Consider the following 20,233-nt stretch of genomic DNA (forward strand, 5'->3'; position numbering starts at 1 on the left):
TTAATAGCATGACATGACAGCTTGTTGACGCAAAATTAAATATGGTCCAGCATACATCAAGAACTCAAGATTTCACACAATCATTATGTCCAGGATGCACATTGATTTGTAGGCGCAAATATGTATTATGAGTGTTACACCAGACATCAGGGGTGTCAATCAAACTTTTAACAATTAACCAATCAGAAAAAGGCAAAGAAGGCGCGCTAGTCTCACGCACACACATGGTTGTCTCACAAATGCACGTGTTTACTTGATACTTTTATGCTATCAACTTGCTCTTTAATATAGTTTAATAGACACTTCGGACCTCTATAGACTGTTAGTTAAAATAAAGATAATAAACGTCATAAAAATAATAACTAGAGATGATCCCAGTCATTTTTCAGGATTTGACTCTAAGGTGACCACTGTGACCTTTGACCTCAAGCTGTGACCACCCCATATTTGGTAGGAGTCTGTCTAATGCAATTTTTCCAATCGTTAGTCACTAGCAATATTTGATAATTTTCACCAAAATTACCCTTGTGACTTTCGACCTATAGGCAAAGAGTATTTTTTGCATGTTTAGAAAGTCCTAAGAATCATTCCTGGTAAATCCGAGCTCAAAAGGGCTATTTTGAAAATTGGTTGTGCTGATTTCAACCAAACCTGGTCAGTATAATCGGTGACACCTCTCATACATGGGGTGTTCACTGCTTGGGGTCAAAGGTCACATTCCTGGTAAATTTGAGCTCAATTAGGCTTTTTTGAAAATTTAACCCCGATGACCCCTATGTGACCCCTAATCCCAGACTGGGGTGTAGGAGGTGGCGCCGGTTCTTAATGACGAAATTTGATTGAATTTGGTCCAATGGTTTGCCATTAGTAGCATTTTTAAAAGTTACTAGAGAGAACAAAGATTAACCCTTTAATGACCTTTGACCGAAATCGCTGAACACCATAAAGACCCTACCTTATGCCAATACATATTTGCCCAGGACAATACTGTACTGATATTTGTGAGAGAAGTCTTTTATTCATTTTTTGAAAGTTTTTTACCCTAATGACCCTTATGTGACCTTTGACCCCAAGCAGTGAACACCCCATGTATAAGTGGTGTCACCGATTATACTGACTAGGTTTGGTTGAATTCAGCACAACCGTTTGGCACTAGTAGCGTTTTGAAATGTTGCCAGAAAAAAGATAAAATTACCCCTTAATGACCTTTGACCCTTTATTCCTGAACACCCTATAGCCAATGTATATGTGCAAAGGACAAGACTGTGCTACTTTATTTGTGAGACAAGTAGTCTTTTATAGGATTTTGGGTTTTTTTACCCTAATGCCCCTTATGTGACATTTGACCCCAAGTTGTGAACAACAGATAAATGGGAGGTGGCACCTGTCCTACTAAGTTTTACTTAAATTAGTCCAGTAGTTTGCCACTAGTAGCCTTTTAAAATGTTGCCAGAAAGAAAGAAAGAAAAAACTAGAGATACTATGTTCAATAGAACATGAACCCAGTCATTTTTTAAGAGATAACCACTGTGACCTTTAACCTCAACCTGTGTACACCCCATGTTTGGTAGGAATCTGTCTAATGCAATTGTTTCAATCGTTAGTCACTAGTAATATTTGATAATTTTCACTATAGTGACCCTTGTGACTTTTGACCTATAGGTGAAGAGTATTTTTTCATGTTTAGAAGGTCCTAAGGATCATTCCTGGTAAATTCAAGGATATAAAGGGCCAAAGTGATTCATGAGGCTATAAAAGTCTAGCCCATACATATTCACAATAATTTGGCCTAGTTATATAACCTTTAAAAACACATTATAAAGGTAGTGGTCTACAAAAGTAAAGTTAAAGTACTTACAAGATGTTGTAAAATTCTAAATTTGATGTTTTTGTGTTCCTATAATTAATATTATGACCATCAGTTAAAACCAGTTGTAGCCTATAATGGAATGTTGTACAATTTTAGGACACTACACATGTCTCTAATGGGACATTCACCAGTTGACATTTTCCGTGCAAAAACGGCTGTGATTTACAGCATCAATCGGAATCGCTTTATTTTGGTGACAGATTGTATTTGTGCTTTGATTGAACTGTACTACTACTACATTGACCCTGCCGACAGATCAAATTTACCTTTACCATAGTACAGTACTGTATATGCTTAGACAAAGAATATAGGTTGAGGTTTTATGTACAGGTCTACTACCATCACTTAACGTAACTTGGCACTGAGAAAGAGGAAGATTTTGCAATTATGTACCCAAGGATATAAAGGGCCAAAATGATTCCTGAGGCTAAAACCTAGCCATACATATTCACAATACATTGACCTAGTTAATTAACTTATACAAAACACTTTATAAATAAAGGTATCTACAAAAGTATAAAGTAAAGTAATTACAAGATGTTGTAAAATCCTAAATTTGATGTTTTTGTGTTCTTATATAATTAATAATATGACCATCAGTTAAAAACATTAGATTTATTAATATTATTATTAATATGAAAATGGATTGTTGTACAATAAAATGGGACACTAAGAGTCTATGGGATATTCACCAGTTGAAATTTTCCCTGCAAAAAAACATCTGTGATTTACAGCATCAATCAGAATGGCTTTATTTTGGTGACAGATTATATTTGTGCTTTGATTAAACCGAAACTCTTATTACATTGACCCGGCCGGCAGATCAAATTTACCTTTAGCATAGTACAGAGTATGTATGTTTACACAAAGATATATAGGTTTAAGTTTTAACTATATGTCTATTAGTACTATTTTTAATATGGCAAATATGATTTTTGAAACCCCTGTGACATTTGACCTTAATTGACATTAAGAGCATAAAAACATATTAAGAATGCTGGTCCAAAGTATAATTCATAATGAATTTGAACACTAAAAAATGTGGAAAAGACTGACCTTTGACATATGAACTTTGACCTGTTCAATAAAACATGAACCCAGCCATTTTTCAGGATTTGACCCTGAAATGACCACTGCGACTTTTGAGCTCAACCTGTGAACACCCCATGTTGGGTAGGAGTCTGTCTAATGCAATTGGTCCAATCGTTAGTCACTAGCATTATTTAATAATTTTCACCAAAATGACCCATGTGACTTTTGACCTATAGGCGAAGAGTATTTTTTTCATGTTTAGAAGGTCCTAAGGATCATTCCTGGTAAATTCGAGCTCAATTGGGCTATTTTGAAAATTTGACCCTGCTGACCCCTATGCAACCACTGGAGCGTAGGAGGTGTCACTGGTTCTTAATGATCAAATTTGATTGAATTCGGTTCAGTTGTTTGCCATTAGTAACATTTTTAACCTTTGACCTATAAACTTTTACATATGGGATGAAGAGTATTTTTTCGTGTTTAGAAGGTCCTAAGGATCATTCTTGGTAAATTTGAGCTCAATTAGGCTATTTTAAAAATTTAACCCCGATGACCCCCCTATGTGACTCCTGATCCCAGACTGGGGTGTAGGAGGTGTCGCCGATTCTTAATGACGAAATTTGATTGAATTTGATCCGATGGTTTGCCATTAGTTGCATTTTGAAATGTTACTAGAGAGAACAAAAGATTAAACCTTTAATGACCTTTGATCGTAAATCGCTAAATACCATAAAGACCCTACCTTATGCCAATACATATGTGCCCAGGACAATACTGTGCTATGTTATTTGTGACAGAAGAAGTCTTTTATTCATTTAAAAAAAAAGTTTTTTACCCTAATGACACCTATGTGACCTTTGACCCCAAGCAGTGAACACCGCATGTATGAGAGGTGTCACCGATTATACTGACCCGGTTTGGTTGAAATCGGCACAATCGTTTGGCACTAGTAGCGTTTTGAAATGTTGCCAGAAAAAAGATAAAAATTACCCCTTAATGACCTTTGATCCCTTATCCCTGAACACCCTATAGACTCCGCCACATGCCAATGTATATGTTCAAAGGACAAGACTGTGCTACTTTATTTGTGAGACAAGTAGTCTTTTATAGGATTTTTGGATTTTTTACCCTAATGCCCCTTATGTGACCTATGACCCCAAGTTGTGAACAACACATAAATGGGAGGTGGCACCTGTCCTACTGACCAAGTTTTAATTAAATCGGTCAAGTAGTTTGCCACTAGTAGCCTTTTAAAATGTTGCCAGAAAGAAAGAAAGAACTGGAGATACTATGTTCAATAGAACATGAACCCAGTCATTTTTTAAGAGATAACCACTGTGACTTTTAACCTAACCTGTGAACACCCCATGTTTGATAGGAGTCTGTCTAATGCAATTGGTCCAATGGTTAGTCACTAGCAATATTTGATAATTTTCACTAGTGACCCTTGCGATTTTTGACCTATAGGTGAAGAGTAGTTTTTCATGTTTAGAAGGTCCTAAGGATCATTCCTGGTAAATTCGAGCTCAATTGGGCTATTTTGAAAATTTGACCCCGATGACCCCTATGTAACCACTGATGCCAGACAGGGGTGTAGGAGGTGTCACTGGTTCTTAATGGTCAAATTTGATTGAATTCGGTTCAATCGTTTGCCATTAGTAACATTTGGAACCTTTGACCTATGAACTTTGACATATGGGATGAAGAGTATTTTTTTTGTGTTTAGAAGGTCCAAAGGATCATTCCTGGTAAATGTGAGCTCAATTGGGCTATTTTGAAAATTTAACCCAGATGACCCCTATGTGACCCCTGACCCCAGACTGGGGTGTAGGAGGTGTCGCCGGTTCTAAATGACAAAATTTGATTGAATTTAGTCCAATAGTTTGCCATTAGTAGCATTTTGAAATGTTACTAGAGAGAACAACCCAGCTAACACAAAACGTTAAAAAAACGTTTTGAATTGGTTTTTGTTTTGGTTTCGTTTTTGTGAAACGTTTTCAAAACGTTTTTAAAACGTGCAAGTTAAAAAATTGTGCTTTCTGATAAGAGACTTTTCCACCAAAACGTTAAAAAAACGTTAGAAAAACGTGCGCAAAAAACTTACAAACAAGTGTGTAAAATAGAACGAAATCACAACGTTCTGTAAACGTTATATCACAACCAACTTTTCACCAATTTTCACAAAAATTGTTATCGTTTTTATAAAAAGTTTTAAAAACGATTTTAAAACGTCGCTGTGTAAACCTTGCCTTTTGATTGCAGATTGTTTGCACCGAAACGTTAAAAAAACATTTAAAAAACGTACGCAAATAAACTTACAAACAGGTGCATAAAATAGAACGAAATCACAACGTTTACAGAACGTTATATTACAACCAAATTTTCATTAACTTTCATCAAAAATGTTATCGTTTTTATAAAATGTTTTAAAAACGATTTTAAAACGTCGCTGTGTAATATTGCCTATTGTTTGCAGATTTAATGCACCATAACGGTATAAAAACGTTATAAAAACGTACGCAAAGACTCCTCAACAAATGTATAATTATAACGAAATCACAACGTTCACAGAACGTTATATCAAAACCAAATTTTCACCAATTGTCAGAGAAATTGTTATCGTTTTTATAAATCGTTTTTAAAACGATTTTAAAACGTTGCCATATATTGCGTTTTATTTGCAGTTTCCTTGTACAAAAAGTTATAAAAACGTTATAATAACGTAAGAAAAATACTTACAAGCACGTTTATAAACACGTTTATCACAATTAAATCACAGCGTTTACAACGTTATCTCGCAACCAAAAATGACCACCACTTTATTCCAGAAATTTAATTAACATATTTTATATGACGTACGTATATGACCAAACGTACCCAATGCTACACCCAAACAATTAACATAGGTACAATAGCCAGGGCTAGCCTAGGCCTATACAATTTTGTACTTATGAAAGTATAATCTAATACCAGACAGACTCGGCATGGATATTCCCAGTTACTGTATATAGGCCTAGTTCCTGTCTCTTATACACATCTTCCCAGAGTATCAAAGTTAACACGATGTAGTTGGAATCCTACATGTGACCAGAGGCCGACCTAAGGATATGCACGGTTCAGTGTACAGCCTTTGTTCAAGTTTTGAAAACGTCTTGGAATACCAATCAAACTCAAAAGTTTTATCGTTATTTTGATGTTTTTAAACGTTTTTAAAGCATTCTTAAAAGGTATTACAAGACCAAAGTCAACGTAACTAGAGTTAAAAATTACTCTATTTACATTGACTTTGGTATTGTAACACATTTTAAGAATGTTTTAAAAACATCGAAATAACGTTATAATAACGTTTCTGAATGTTAAATTGAAACGTTATTAAAACGCTTTAAAAACTCCACATAATTACGTTTTTAAAACGTAATATTATAACGTTTTACAAACGTAATAAAAACACTTTGTAAAGGTTTTTATAACGTTTTTAAAACAAGAACTTATAATAACGTTTTTAAAACATTACATTATAACGTTATTTAAACGCTTCCAAAACTCCACAAATTACGTTTTCGAAACGTTTTACTAAAACGATTTTTGAACCAAACTCATACGTTTTTATAACGTTTTTTTAACGTTAAAGTGTTAGCTGGGAAAAGAATAACCCTTTAATGACCTTTGACCATAAATTGCTGAACACCATAAAGACCCTACCTTATGCCAATACATATGTGCCCAGGACAAGACTGTGCTATGTTATTTGTGACAGAAGTCTTTTATTCATTTTTTTGAAAGTTTTTTACCCTAATGACCCCTATATGACCTTTGACTCCAAGCAGTGTACACCCCATGTATGAAAGGTGTCACCGATTATACTGACCCGGTTTTGTTAAAATCGGCACAACCGTTTGGCACTAGTAGCGTTTTGAAATGTTGCCAGAAAAAGATAAAAATTACCTCTTAATGACCTTTGACCCCTTATCCCTGAACACCCTACAGACCCTGCCTTATGCCAATGTATATGTTCAAAGGAAGACTGTGCTACGTTATTTGTGAGACAAGTAGTCTTTTACACGATTTTTGGTTTTTTGACCCTAATGCCCCTTATGTGACCTTTGACCCCAAGTTGTGAACAACACATAAATGGGAGGTGGCACCGGTCCTACTGACCAAGTTTAAATTAAATCGGTCCAGTAGTTTGCCACTAGTAGCCTTTTAAAATGTTGCCAGAAAGAAAGAAAGAAGAAACTGCTCGGAAACAGAACCCCGTCAGCATGCTGCTGACTGGGTAAAGAAAGAAACTGCTAAGAAACAGAACCCAGTCAGCTGCTGCTGACTGGGTATGGGTAAAGAAAGAAAGAAACTCTAGGAAACAGAACCCAGTCAGCATGCTGCTAACTGGGCAATAATAGTAACAATAATATTATCAATTGAAAACACTGCCTTACAACAGCACGGTATATTATTAGCAAACCGTTTTAGAAAACACTCATACCCATGATAATCTAATATAGGCTAAGGATTGGAGGGTAGATTTATTTTTGTCGTCAGAAAATGTAAAAAAGGTTGTTTTTACTACTATATTAATATCTACCTAATAGGTTAGCTAGCCATAGGTATAATTACGTTTTTCATAATATTTTAAATTTTACAAACAATTATTGTATAATCAAAACAAAGCTTAATCAATTTAAATAAGTAAAAAAATGTGTTAATAAGGTAAACTATCGAATATCAGGTTTAAAAGTAAATTTATTATCTTAACATTAGCGTCTGTTTACTTGACAGCAAGTGGCAATATGAAGTGTTGACACACAATACTGTTGTGTCCTGATGTTCTATTAATTCTCGGCAATTTGGAGCTGTTATAGAGCATATACTATATTTCATTCGAGAAAAAGCCACCGAGAGAAAAGTGTAATTGTCTCTGATGGCGTTACCAGTTTAAGCGTAGCTCTAATTTATTATGTACTTCTTAACCGAACTCTTGATGGATGTGCTACCACCAAGAGTTCGTTTCTCAGGCAACGCAACAACGAAAACAAGCAGCCAGGAGTTGGAACACTCTGCAACACTTTACTAAAGATAAACCCACCATAAGTATATTCACACAAAAAAAAATAAAAATTGTATTAATTAAATCCATCGTAATATTCAAATGTTATTTATTTATTTTCTCTATTATTAATTTAAACCTGAGACAACTATACACGTGTATATGATTGTCTCAGATTTTGTGTGTGTGTTCTTTATTGTTAAAGGCTTCATAATTCAATCATTCTTGCTTTCAATGGGTTGCCTCCAAATTAATGTATGCAAAAATCTGTTCTATTCTGTGTACAGGAGAACAATAACCTTTTCAAATGAATCGATTCTCGAAGGAGGTAGCAAAAGGCACTTTATTCTTTTGACACGGTTGGAGATTGCTCGGAAATGGTAGGCCTAAATTTGCAAAACTAGTACTTTTATAATAAAGACTCTATACAGACAATTTTTATATTTATCATTTATTGTACTTCGATGATATTGTGTTAAAAAGTAACTTAACGACTAATAAAATTTAAGTTTGCTATACATTTTCGATTTGATTTAGACAAAACTTATTCATTTATAATCTTAATAAAATTTTAAAGATATTAAACATCACAATCCTTTTTAAAACATAATTTTTTTAAAAACACATAAAGTGTAAAATTCAAGACAAATTTAATTTTGGTTTGACCGTTATATAGTAATTAAAAAACAAATTACAATGGTTTAAACGGTACAATGCTTATCTACTGAAATAAAATCAATTTCTTTCAATTAATTTATATTCTACATTTAGCATAGAATTAAAAAAAAAAACTTTTTTGCTGTTTGCTTTGTATTTATTTTGTGGTCCGAATGCAAGTATAACCTGAATAAACTTCCTTGGGACTGATTGATTAATTTATTGATTGATTTAATTAAAAGAGAATAATAAAATGAACTACTTTTATGCTGTACAATGTAAAACGAACATTACTAAGCTAGAGTACAGAGCTAATGTGTACTTATAATGTATACGAATTTTAAAATGTTATTAGTTATTTAAATTTAAGAGGTGAATACATCTTTATCGTCTAAAATTTTCTATGCTCTAACTTCAAATAGCATTGTAATATAGTATGGAAATATCGATACACATATAACTGCCTTAATAATGACGTCATTCATTCTTTTATGGAATTTTGAGTCAATGTCGTGGCTACTAATTGTGTACACAAAAAAGTATACAAAAAATATATCTGTAAAATAATTATATTCTACATTTAGCATAGAATAAAACAAAAATTATCCTTTTTGCTGTTTGCTTTGTATTTTTTTTGTGGTCCGAATGCCAGTATAACCTGAATAAACTTCCTTGGGATTGATTTATTAATTTATTGATTGATTTAATTAAAAGACAATGGGCTATAAAATGAACTACTTTTATGCTGTACAATTTAAAACGAACAGCTAGAGTACAAAGCTAATGTGTACGTATAATGTATACGAATTTAAGAATGTTATTAGTTATTTAAATTTAAGAGGTGAATACATCTTTATCGTCTAAAATTTTCTATGCTCTAACTTCAAATAGCATTGTAATATAGTATGGAAATATCAATACACATAAAACTGCCTTAATAATGACGTCATTCATTCGTTAATGTTAATGTTAATGTCGTGGCTATTAATTGTGTACACAAAGAAGTAAATCTGTAAAATATTGTAAGCAATCTCTCACTCTTTTATAAATCTATTAATTTAAAAAATGACCAAACAAATCTTTTTATGTAGCGTAATATTCTATAATTGTAATTACATAAAAACAGAACTTTAAAAATTAAAAACACTAAATTTATAATTTTAAGAATTATTAATTTATCGCAAGATTCATAATTTAGGCACTGAAAGCACTTTTTAGGGCAATCTGTAGTTCTAAAATAAACTTTTTGTTTGCTGACGTAACGTGCATGTGGCCTCCGGAAAATAGGATTTTCTTGAAACTACGACTTGGTTCAATCTCCAGACGCCAGTCGTCTAGAAAGGTGGGTGAAACAAATCGATCAGACCTGGCGCCGAACACGGTCATTCCACATTGAAGTTTAGTTTTGTGGGTATTGCTATATTTTTGGCAAATTTTAAAGCCTACTCGAAAACAAGGAATAAGACGTCTCATCAGTTCAGCGTTGGCCAACAAATTATCATCAAGAAACGAAAGCCTCAAAGATTTATTATCGGTAAGTGGAATTTTGTTCTTGATGTCTTGTTCCATTTGTCGTAATGCACTTGGAGCTTTTTCAAGCTCAATTACGTTAGGATAACCTAACGTTGGGGCGTACCAGGAACTGATGATGACGTGGGCCGGATGTAAACCTCTTTCCTTCAGCAGATGAGCAACTTCGAATGCAATCAGTCCACCGAGGCTATGGCCAAATAATACAAATCTACCAGGAATTAGCCTAGGAACAAGATGACCAGAAAGCTGGCTGGTTATTTCTTCGATTGTCTGAAGAGGTTTCTCAAGGTAGCGTCCTTCCCATCCGGGAAGTTGCGCCATGATTAACTGAACCTTGTACTTTCTCATTTTTTCTTGCCACCTTGCATATACAGACGGACCACCCCCATTGGGAGGAAAGCAAATTAGCTGGATTTCTGGAGAAGTGACTTTCTCATCTAAAATAAACCAAGCTTTCCAAGACATGTCTTCTTCGTCTTCTTCGTTGTTTTCGTGTCCTTCAAAATTACCTTTTGCTAGAAATCGTTTGTAAATTAACATTGACAATGCTTGAATCGTCACATTTGCATTCATCAATTCCATTGGTGAAAATGGAACTGCAAAAAGTTTCTGAATGTCTCCGCTCAATTCAGTTGACATTAACGAATCGACTCCAATGGAAGAAGGGGACGAATCTGGCGATATTTCACTAGTTAAGCCAACACGCTTCGAAATGATTCCACAAAGTGTCTGAAAAATAAAAGATTTAGCTTCCTCTGGCTTTAGGTGATTGAGATTGCTTTCATCTTCAGACGCATTTAGTGAATTTGAGGAAGAGAACCCTACTTCAATTAAACCTCTCCTGTCGGTGCCAGATGTATAATTCTTCAAAAGACCTCTATGTTCTATAATAAAATCATTGACTCGGAATTGCCCACATATACCAATTTCAGAAACAGAACATAGAAGTATAACTCCAAGTCCATCCAATACCTGTACTGCTTTTAAACTCCCAACTCCTCTCCTTTCCCAATAATCAACAAGTTCTGCTTTTCTAGCTGCAAATCCAGTATCTCGGATGATTCCTGGACAAAGAACAGTTGCGGCCAAACCTTTACTTCTACGAAAATGACCAAGAGATGAAAGATAGGTATTGGCTGCACAATAATTGGCTTGGCCAGTATTCCCTATCAACTGAACCAAAGATGAAATCATGACGAAGTATTTCAGCTGCACATTAAACTTGGTTGAGGTCTGATGCAGTAACAGAGCACCCCATGATTTTGCAGCTATCACTTTTTTCCAATCTTCTTGTGTGGTGTCTTTGAGTAGCCTGTCGTCATATTGCGCGGCACAATGAAATATTCCAGATAATGACTTAGACAAATCATTTACGACGGTTTCGAAAGCACGTTCTACATCCGACCTGTCTGTGATATCAGTTTTAATATGAACTATTTTTGTTCCACGCTTTCTCAGACAGGCTAGCTTCTTCTCGGCATAAGCATCTGCCACGGATCTACTTAAGATGGCAACAGAACCAGCACCATTGTTTGCTAGCCATTCTACAAGACACAAACCAAATCCTTTTGTCCCACCGGTAACGATGTAAGATTCTTGCATACTAAATTTAATCTCACCACCAGCAAAACTATAATTTACAGGAACGTCATTGCTATCAACTGAAAAGGTGACATTACTGAGGGAAGTATTATCTTGAGTTTCTACTTCTTTTAAAGATATTGTCCGGGGGATGACGTCTGGTACAGGATACACTAAAGAAGGCTTTTCAAAAATATGTAATAACTTTTTTATAAAAGGTTTCAATTCTTGAAATCCTTCAATCAATGACAGTTCATAATTCTTTATAACAACTCTTGCATTTACAGGCAGCCCTAGGTTATTTTTACGACAAACGTGTTTATATGAATCGAGCATTTCTATTGTAGCGAAAGGTCTCATCTTCTCCTTCATTCCTCTGTTAGATTTTAATATTTCTCTTACATAGCCTTCAGACCCGATTACACAGCCAACGCTTTGCTTTTGCAAAACTCTCATTAACTCTTTACCGTCAACAATGGTTACTGAACGATCTGAATTCAAGTGAATTCCATTTGTGACAGATAGGTCTTTGACGGCAACGACAACATTGTGGTTTAGCTCTAGAGCTATTTGTGCAACTGCTAAACCTCGTGTATCTTCATTGGATGTCATACATACGATGGTCGTGCCATCTGGCTGTATGTCACGAACAACCATATATGGAACAAAATAGGATGTGACAATATTTATAATTTGTGACGCAGGAAGTTTGCTATCAATGTCAATTATATCATTATGATTACAGTGCACTTTATACAGTAAGTCTCTGGATGAACAAACACCCATTACTAGCTTAGATTGTTCTGAATGTCCACAAAACAGAGCAACCTGATGTATTTCTGTAGAGGAGGTTTCAGACGTGGCAGGTCTAATTAGCTGAAAGGATTCAATATTTATAGTTGTGAATTGAGCAGATTTGCTTTCCTCTGCTGCGATACAGGTTACTAGTGAGAGTCTTCCAGTTTTCATGCTTTGGCCAACTTCCACCTTCCATTTGTTGGATGAGTGTTTGTAAGGAAATGATCCGCTGTCACTTACAAACAGGCGAAGACAATACGTGGTGAAATCACCAGTTAGGTTATTTGAATAATTACGCAGGGCAACGAGTTTTTGGCCATTGTCTCTTTTCCAAATATATTCAAATAACCAATTTGCTGCAGCTACTGTATCGACATCTGATGGAATATCTAGTATAGATAGCTTGAAGTTTAGATCTTCTTGCATCACACCAAGACCAAACCCAAATGCTGAGGCATGTTGAGGATCGACCGCATCATCTTTCGTGGCAGGAAATCCATCTCTTGTAATAAGCCATACATTTGGACTTAAATTTCTAGTAGAGGATAGAGTTTTGTACAAATTGATGCACATCGTCGCCATGTGAGACTGCTCTTCCAAAAATTCTTCTTTAGAAATTTTGTGAATTTTGTTTATGTTGTCAGGTTTAACAGTGATGATAACATTTGATAGTGGTTCATTCTCTAAGTCTAACTGCTCAAACTGAGTAGTTCCAAACCTTTGTATCTTGGATTGAACTCCGACTGACATCAGTGTGTTATTCATCTGAGCAGACAGCACATCGTCATATCCAGTTATTAATGTCAGACCAGTTGTATCGAATGGTTTCATATCCATTTCTATTGGAACCCATTTCTTCTCCAATAACATAAGTTGTTTGTATTCACTGCGACCACCGACGGATCCAAAACGTATTTTATCAAATTTACCTATTACCTCATAAGTATCTGCATCGGCAATATAAACATCTGAATACACATCCTCTCCGTTACTTGTTATGATAAAGTGAAGATACACGTTTTCTGGAAATATTGATTTTCTGAAGTGAACTTTCTCGATAGATCTAGGAACACGGCCCTCAGGTTTTGCGTTGGGATTTAAAGTCTTCGTTCTTTCTCGTTCAATTCCAGCCATTCCCTGAAGTATGCCATCGAGGAGGGCTGGGTGGATGTAGAAACGATTGGACTGTGCAACTACCTTGTCTGGTGCACGAATGTGAATGAGTGCCTCATCAACCACTGGACTAAAATGTGCCTTCTCGATGCACATGAAACTTTCTCCAAGATTGAAACCAACTTGCTTCTTGTTAGTATAAAAAGCAGGCTTATCAAGTATACCAGTGCATCGATTTATGATATTGTTGACTGAAAGATACTTCTGTTCGGTCTGTTCTTCAAATGTGTTTATACTCGATTTTAAATTCATTGTTGAATGTTTCGTCCACTTCTTTTCTATTGCATTGAATGAACTAAATGTAAACATTGCTCTTCCATTAGATTCCATCTCAGTAGTTGTTTCCACAAGAGTACCGGCCTCAGAAACAAAAAGAAAACGGTCAAAATGGAGATCTTTTATAACGACACTTAAAGCGGACGCAAAAAGTATATGGTGTGCAGCAATTGCTGTCTCTATAAATCCAGCAGCAGGAAAAACTATACTATTCTGGACGACGTGGTCAGCAATCCATGGTTCTTTGTCAGTTCCAATGGTTGATTTCCATACACGAAGATTTGTACTTTGAGAATAGTTTGCAGATGTCTCTGGTTCACCGAGAAGGGAATGGCAAAAACCAGGAAAACGCAATTTTGTATCGGCTGCGGTAGTTGTTGCTGAACATTTCACACGTTGCCATGGATACAATGGTAGCGATTCTACTTTACAGTTATGACCGTCAAAGTATGGCCTCATGTCAATTGGGTAACCGTTCACACACATCTGTGCCAGTGATATATTGAAATTAAGAATATCATTGGCGGGAGAGCTTATATCACGTGGCCTTTTAAGAGAATGTGCGATGAAGTGGATGATTGGTTTGTTTGTCTTGGATGCAATAATGTCTTTGATTGCAGGTGACAATGCCGGATGTGCTCCTATTTCGAGAAAGCTATTGTAACCGTCTTTAAGTACAGATTCTACTGCTCCCCTAAATTGCACCTGTTGGCGGATATTGGACCACCAGTAATCAGGATCATTAGCCTCTTGGAGAGTTAGATAACTGTTATTTACAGTTGACATCATTGGAATAAGAGGCCTTTGCTCATTTGAGGACTTGGCATTATTTAGAAAACTTGCCTTTTTAAAGAATTCTTTCTTAAGAATCTCTTGCTGACGACTGTGGAATGCATTATTTACCTTCAAGAGTCTTGTCTGGATTCCATCTTCATTCAGTTTAGAAATAAGCGCTTTGATAGACTCCATTTTGCCAGAAAGTACGATTTGTGAAGGACTGTTTATAGCGGCTACGTCTATATCTGTGTGAATAGATTCCAGGCGTTCTTTAACATTTTCGACATCGTGAAGAACTGCAGCCATAGTTCCTGAACCGCTTGTTTTCCTGAGAAGATGTCCTCTTTTAAAGATGATTTTAACAGCACTGGACATAGTCAGAAGTCCCGCGGTATAGGCAGCAGCAACCTCTCCAACACTATGGCCAATGATTGCGCTCGGTATTATGCCATAATGCTTGTACAATTCAACTAATCCGATCTGAACACAACATATGCAGCTTTGAGAAATTTCTGTCAAAAAGAAGAAAACGATATTTTATGTGTTGTCATTATTTAAAGTTAGAATTGTGTATAGGAATGTTCAAACGAATATAGTTTTTTGAATATATTTAAACAATATCTATTTTTTAACCTGTATCTTTAATAATCTTGTTTTCTGCAGTTTCCTTTGACAGCATATAAACCAGTGACCATTTCGCACCGTTTTTTCGAAGATATTCGTCTAATAACTAAAAAGAAAGTTTGTAATTAAGTTTACTGATGTTGTCTGTTATTATTCATATAATAATTCGATCTGGAAAGAACATTACCTGTATTACGTTGCTGAAAATAGGACATGCGTTCATCAGCTGTCTAGCCATGGCCCACCATTGAGTACCCATACCGGAAAAGACAAACACGGTTCTGTTAATAGCGTTGCCTTCTGGTGCCTTGCCGTCAATTATGGTGTCAGAACTTTCACCGTTTACTTTCATGCGGAGCAGTGTCAGAAGCTCCTCTCTAGACCTTGCTATAAACGCTGCTCTTTGTACATGCTTATGGGTCCTCATGTTAGCAGTATATAACACGTTCTGGAACATATGATCTGATTCAAGAGTAGATAGAAATTCTGTCCAATCAAGATACATTTGCTTAAGAGCATCTGTTGTCTTTGCTGAGAGCATTAACATATTATAGGATTCAGAAGAAGTAAATGAACTAAGGCTGTTTAGCTTATTACGGAATTGCCCGGATGGAGGTGCTTCAAAGACAATATGAGCGTTCGCCCCACCAAATCCGAATGAGCTACAGCCAGCAAGAAGCTTGGACCTGGAAGGCCAAGGAGTCATTAAGGTAGGGACTTGTAGCTTCAAATCTTTGAAATTGATGTTGGGGTTACCACTTTTAAAATGTACAACACTTGGAATTTCTCTATGGTACAGTGACAAAGCTGTCTTAATGACACCAGCAATACCAGCAGCGCCTTCTGCATGACCTACGTTAGACTTTATGGAACCTATAAAGAGGGGTGGTGCGTCATCTGATCGTCGCCTGCCCATGGCTTCACCAATAGCATTCGCTTCCGTCCTGTCGCCAACTGGAGTACCAGTACCATGAGCTTCAATATACGCGACTTCAAGTGGATTTACCCTGGCTGCTGCACAAGCCCTATCTACAAGGTCAATTTGAGCAGCATAGCTTGGATTTGCAATTCCAGGTGTTCGTCCATCATTTGTGAGTGCTCCACCCCGAATGACAGCATAAATTCTATCTCCATCTTCTATCGCTCTTTTGAGGGGTTTTAGTACTACTGATCCTACACCTTCACTTCGACTGTAACCGTTAGCTGACTCGTCAAAACTTTTACATTGTCCATCTGGAGAAAGCATGCCAGCTTGACAAAATCCAATTGTAACGGAAGGCGTAAGTATGATATTGACCCCTCCCGCAATTGCTGTGTCACAGACTCCTCCTCTGAGAGCATCACAGGCAATTTGTACAGCGTATAGTGAAGAAGAACAAGCAGTGTCGATAGAAAAGCTGGGTCCTCGTAAATCAAATTCGTAAGAAATACGATTAGAAATCATGCAGGAGTTAGTTCCTGAATTTGTGTATTGACTGATGTTACTCTGTGGTACACCTGTCAGTGAATTGTATTCACTGGCCGTTACGCCCATATATACACCAGTGTTTGAACCACGTAACTTCGAAGCAGGAATTCCCGCGTCTTCTAAAGATTCCCATACGACTTCTAGAAGTATTCGAACTTGTGGGTCCATGTGGTTAGCCTCTTCTAAATGTATAATAAATTAACATAGGTGTCATTATCATAACTTACAGTAATAGAATTAACTATGAAAATAACATTAAATAAACAATTTGTTGACCACTTCCAGAACTAATACTTTGGTATATGATTAATAAGACAATAAACTGTTGATCTATAGTGAAAAAACAAATTTAGATTTTTAGGCAATTTTTTGCGCTCCCATAATTTATAGCTCATTTACTTAATGTCCTGTGCGACAACTTAACCATTTAGCCATGCCATTCCTGAAATAAGTCTTTTTTAAGTGTAATATAAATATAAAACAGCAATTCGTTTTCGAATCGCAATTTGAAGGATTTCTTTTTTTTTTTTGTAACAAAGAATAGAACGTAGCGAATTTTGATTTATCAACTTTCATGTCTGCTTACCTGGAGAAATTTTGAAGAATTGGCGATCAAACATCAGAGGATTCTGTTTTAGATAGCCTCCGGCCTTAGTGTAGAGTTTACCCTTTTTCTTTTCACCGGGGTAGAAGAAAAACGGATTATCAAAACGATTGTCTGGAGGTGGACCTGTGCAATCTCTGTTGTTCTTTAACATCTCCCAAATTCCTCGGGATCCTGACACCCCATCGCCGTACCTACACCCTATTCCTGTGATAGCAATCTTTTCGTCCATGTCCATTGCTCTCGACCTATAGGTATATAATTCAGCTCTTAACAGTTTTCATTCGATTTCTGTTGATTAAAAAAAAAATATTATAATTTAAGTATGCAGAAAATACCACATAATATTATATTCATATTGATAGTCAAAAAGATATTTTTCATAAAGAACTTTAAACAAATTTTGAAATACAGCTACTGTATTGTATGACCATGTGGCTTATATTTAATTTGATAATTTATTTTTAATTTATGGTTTCAGCCTGCCAAGTCCTTGGTGTTTTAATGGTTGAATTTTTAAATTCATCTCAACATCGCTTTCTTTTGAGATGGGCAAAATACTGCAAAATAAAAATGCTGTGAGAAATTATTACTGGATCTCGGTAGAGAATTTTGTAAGCAACAGCTAAAATATGAACACACTAGGGTTTGTAAAGTTGGGTATAAGAGAGCCTCTCAAAATATAGCGAAGCGTACAAAGTGGGTTATGCGATTAAAGGCAGTTTAATCGCATAGTTGGCCACGCGACGAGATTATTTTCTTGGGCTACTCCATTTCGTTGTGGGGAATTGTTAACAGGCTTAGTGTAAATAAAATCGCAATTAATACGTCTCGTATAAAAATAAACACCATTGGAAGCAACCGCAAAATCGCATTATATTTTTGAGAATTTGTATTGAGATTATCGTCAGCGTTACAGTAAAAACCAGATACAAGAAATATAAAACTAGGATAGGTCATAGATATTATTATAGTGAACTAATACAATACCTCCATGGATAGGCCTAGGCTTGGCTTACTCCGAAAAATTACAAAGCACAGTCAAATTAAAAGTTGAAAACAATAGGCAATTTCCATGAATTTTTGTTACGGTTAGTCTTTAAATTGTTGAGATTCGTCATTTCTTATATCGCTTTAGTATTAGTTAAGATTATTAAATAAGACGGTCTATATTCGATTCACGAACGTAGATAAGGATACTTCCTTCATTTTAGCGAATTACAAAACAATTGAACTTCATATAACTATAGACACAAACACAAATGTAGGTAGGCCTACCTTTATCTGATATAAATGTGGGCAGTTGTCCTATATGTTAATCTATTATAATATTGATTAATTTGGAACATTAGAGGAACAGCATATCCATCGTATGTGACGAAGGGCGTTTCAAAGAAGGTAAAAACAATTTTCTATAGTTAGCTGTTAAATGTACTGCTCTCACCCCTCTTCTACCGATAAAACACATTTTTTGATGCGTCACTGAAAAAATTTAACCATGGACTATATTCTATTTTAATGTTGATTAATCTCGAAGTTTAGTGGAAAGGTAATGTATTTATAACACATCGTATTATGACCAGGCTCTTAGAGAATGTATTGAATACTGTAAAACAATTTTTTTTTCTATAGCCTGCAGTTCAATGTATTAACCTTTTTTTCAAACAGCGAAGCACATGTTGGTTTTTTTTTTTTTTTTTTTTTTTTTTTTTTTTTTGCGTCGTTGATTAACCATGGTCTCTACCATTCAGTAAAGGGTAATTAAATATGATATATGACCATTTTTTTAAATACTTAAATTTACAATGTATAATTAATAAATGGTTTTCAAATGCTTAAAAGTACCAATTGAATATGTTTTTTTACTAAAAGGATTTCAACTTTATTTATAAAACGCACTAGTAATGCATAAAAGTAGTTGTCAATTGTTGATATACAAGGGCGTATGAAGTGGACTTGGAACGTCTCCCTTGATGAAAGGCCGGATGAAAGTATAGGGTCTGTGGTTTGACGACGTGAATAAAATCAGACAGTTCTATCTCGAAAGCCGATTTCAAAGTACAATTTATACTCTGGACTCTGATCCCGTACTCAAGGGGCTATATTAACTGCCCACCCCCCACTGGCGCCACCACTGCACACACATTAGATCTTGATCACTGATTATTTCCATGTAATAAACTGTTTATGCTGATTAACTTTAGTTTATGTGCCATTAAGTGTTTTGTTAAGTTTCTGTTTCTTACTTCCTTGTTGTAACAATACTTAATTTTAGTATTGTTATGCTAATGAGCCAGATAAGCACAATCTGCACATGCTCAGACATTTTTTTTAGGTCAAACCACCTCGCTGGACGCGATTTTTTTTTCCGTACGAAACATTTACATGAAACTCCACTCGGGCTGTCTCGGCTGAATCGACCCGAAAATCTCATTGCAGAATTCAGGAGGTCAAAAGGTCATCAACAGATAAACGTCTACAAAACAACTTCTGAGAGAACGTCGCTGTCTAATTTTTAAAAATACATTGATGTTACTATATGTTAATACCAATGGGTCTTTTAAAATGACATATAATATTTGATTAAGCTGCACAAGTAATGAAAAGTGTTATTTTAACTTGAGTTACATACTATGACAATTTTAATTTTTTAGTTAGGCCTAGGTTTTGCATAATTACCTAGGCCTACTAAGACGCTTTCTGGGAAAAGCACAAAGAGTAAGGAAAAGCGCGTTTTTCTTCATCATATGAAACAGGGTGACAGTTATTTTCAAATTAAGAGAAGAGCTCAGAATA

General features: G+C 35.5%; 1 protein-coding gene across 1 annotated transcript; it reads right to left on the minus strand.

Annotated features, from left to right (window-relative positions):
- Positions 1-8,426: 8,426 nt before the first annotated feature.
- On the minus strand, positions 8,427-17,724 carry LOC117107213 (mycolipanoate synthase-like). The gene is made up of 4 exons (XM_033248818.1): positions 17,420-17,724; positions 15,553-17,015; positions 15,375-15,471; positions 8,427-15,253 (listed from the first exon to the last, which is right to left on the minus strand). Exons 1-4 carry the CDS (start codon positions 17,673-17,675, stop codon positions 9,798-9,800), a joined length of 7,272 nt encoding a protein of 2,423 aa, XP_033104709.1. The 5' UTR covers positions 17,676-17,724; the 3' UTR covers positions 8,427-9,797.
- Between the last annotated feature and the right edge of the window lie 2,509 nt (positions 17,725-20,233).

This window comes from Anneissia japonica, unplaced genomic scaffold (genome assembly GCF_011630105.1).
Source record: "Anneissia japonica isolate Jap-2015-1 unplaced genomic scaffold, ASM1163010v1 scaffold496_len188431_cov159, whole genome shotgun sequence".
Taxonomy (NCBI): Eukaryota; Metazoa; Echinodermata; class Crinoidea; order Comatulida; family Comatulidae; genus Anneissia; species Anneissia japonica.

Coding starts and splice junctions, on each gene's coding strand:
- LOC117107213 (XM_033248818.1), bottom strand. CDS start 17,675: ATGGACATGGACGAAAAGATTGCTATCACAGGAATAGGGTGTAGGTAC. Junction 15,472..15,552: donor TTTTCAGCAACGTAATACAG/GTAATGTTCTTT, acceptor CTTTCTTTTTAG/TTATTAGACGAATATCTTCG. Junction 15,254..15,374: donor CAAGATTATTAAAGATACAG/GTTAAAAAATAG, acceptor TCTTTTTGACAG/AAATTTCTCAAAGCTGCATA.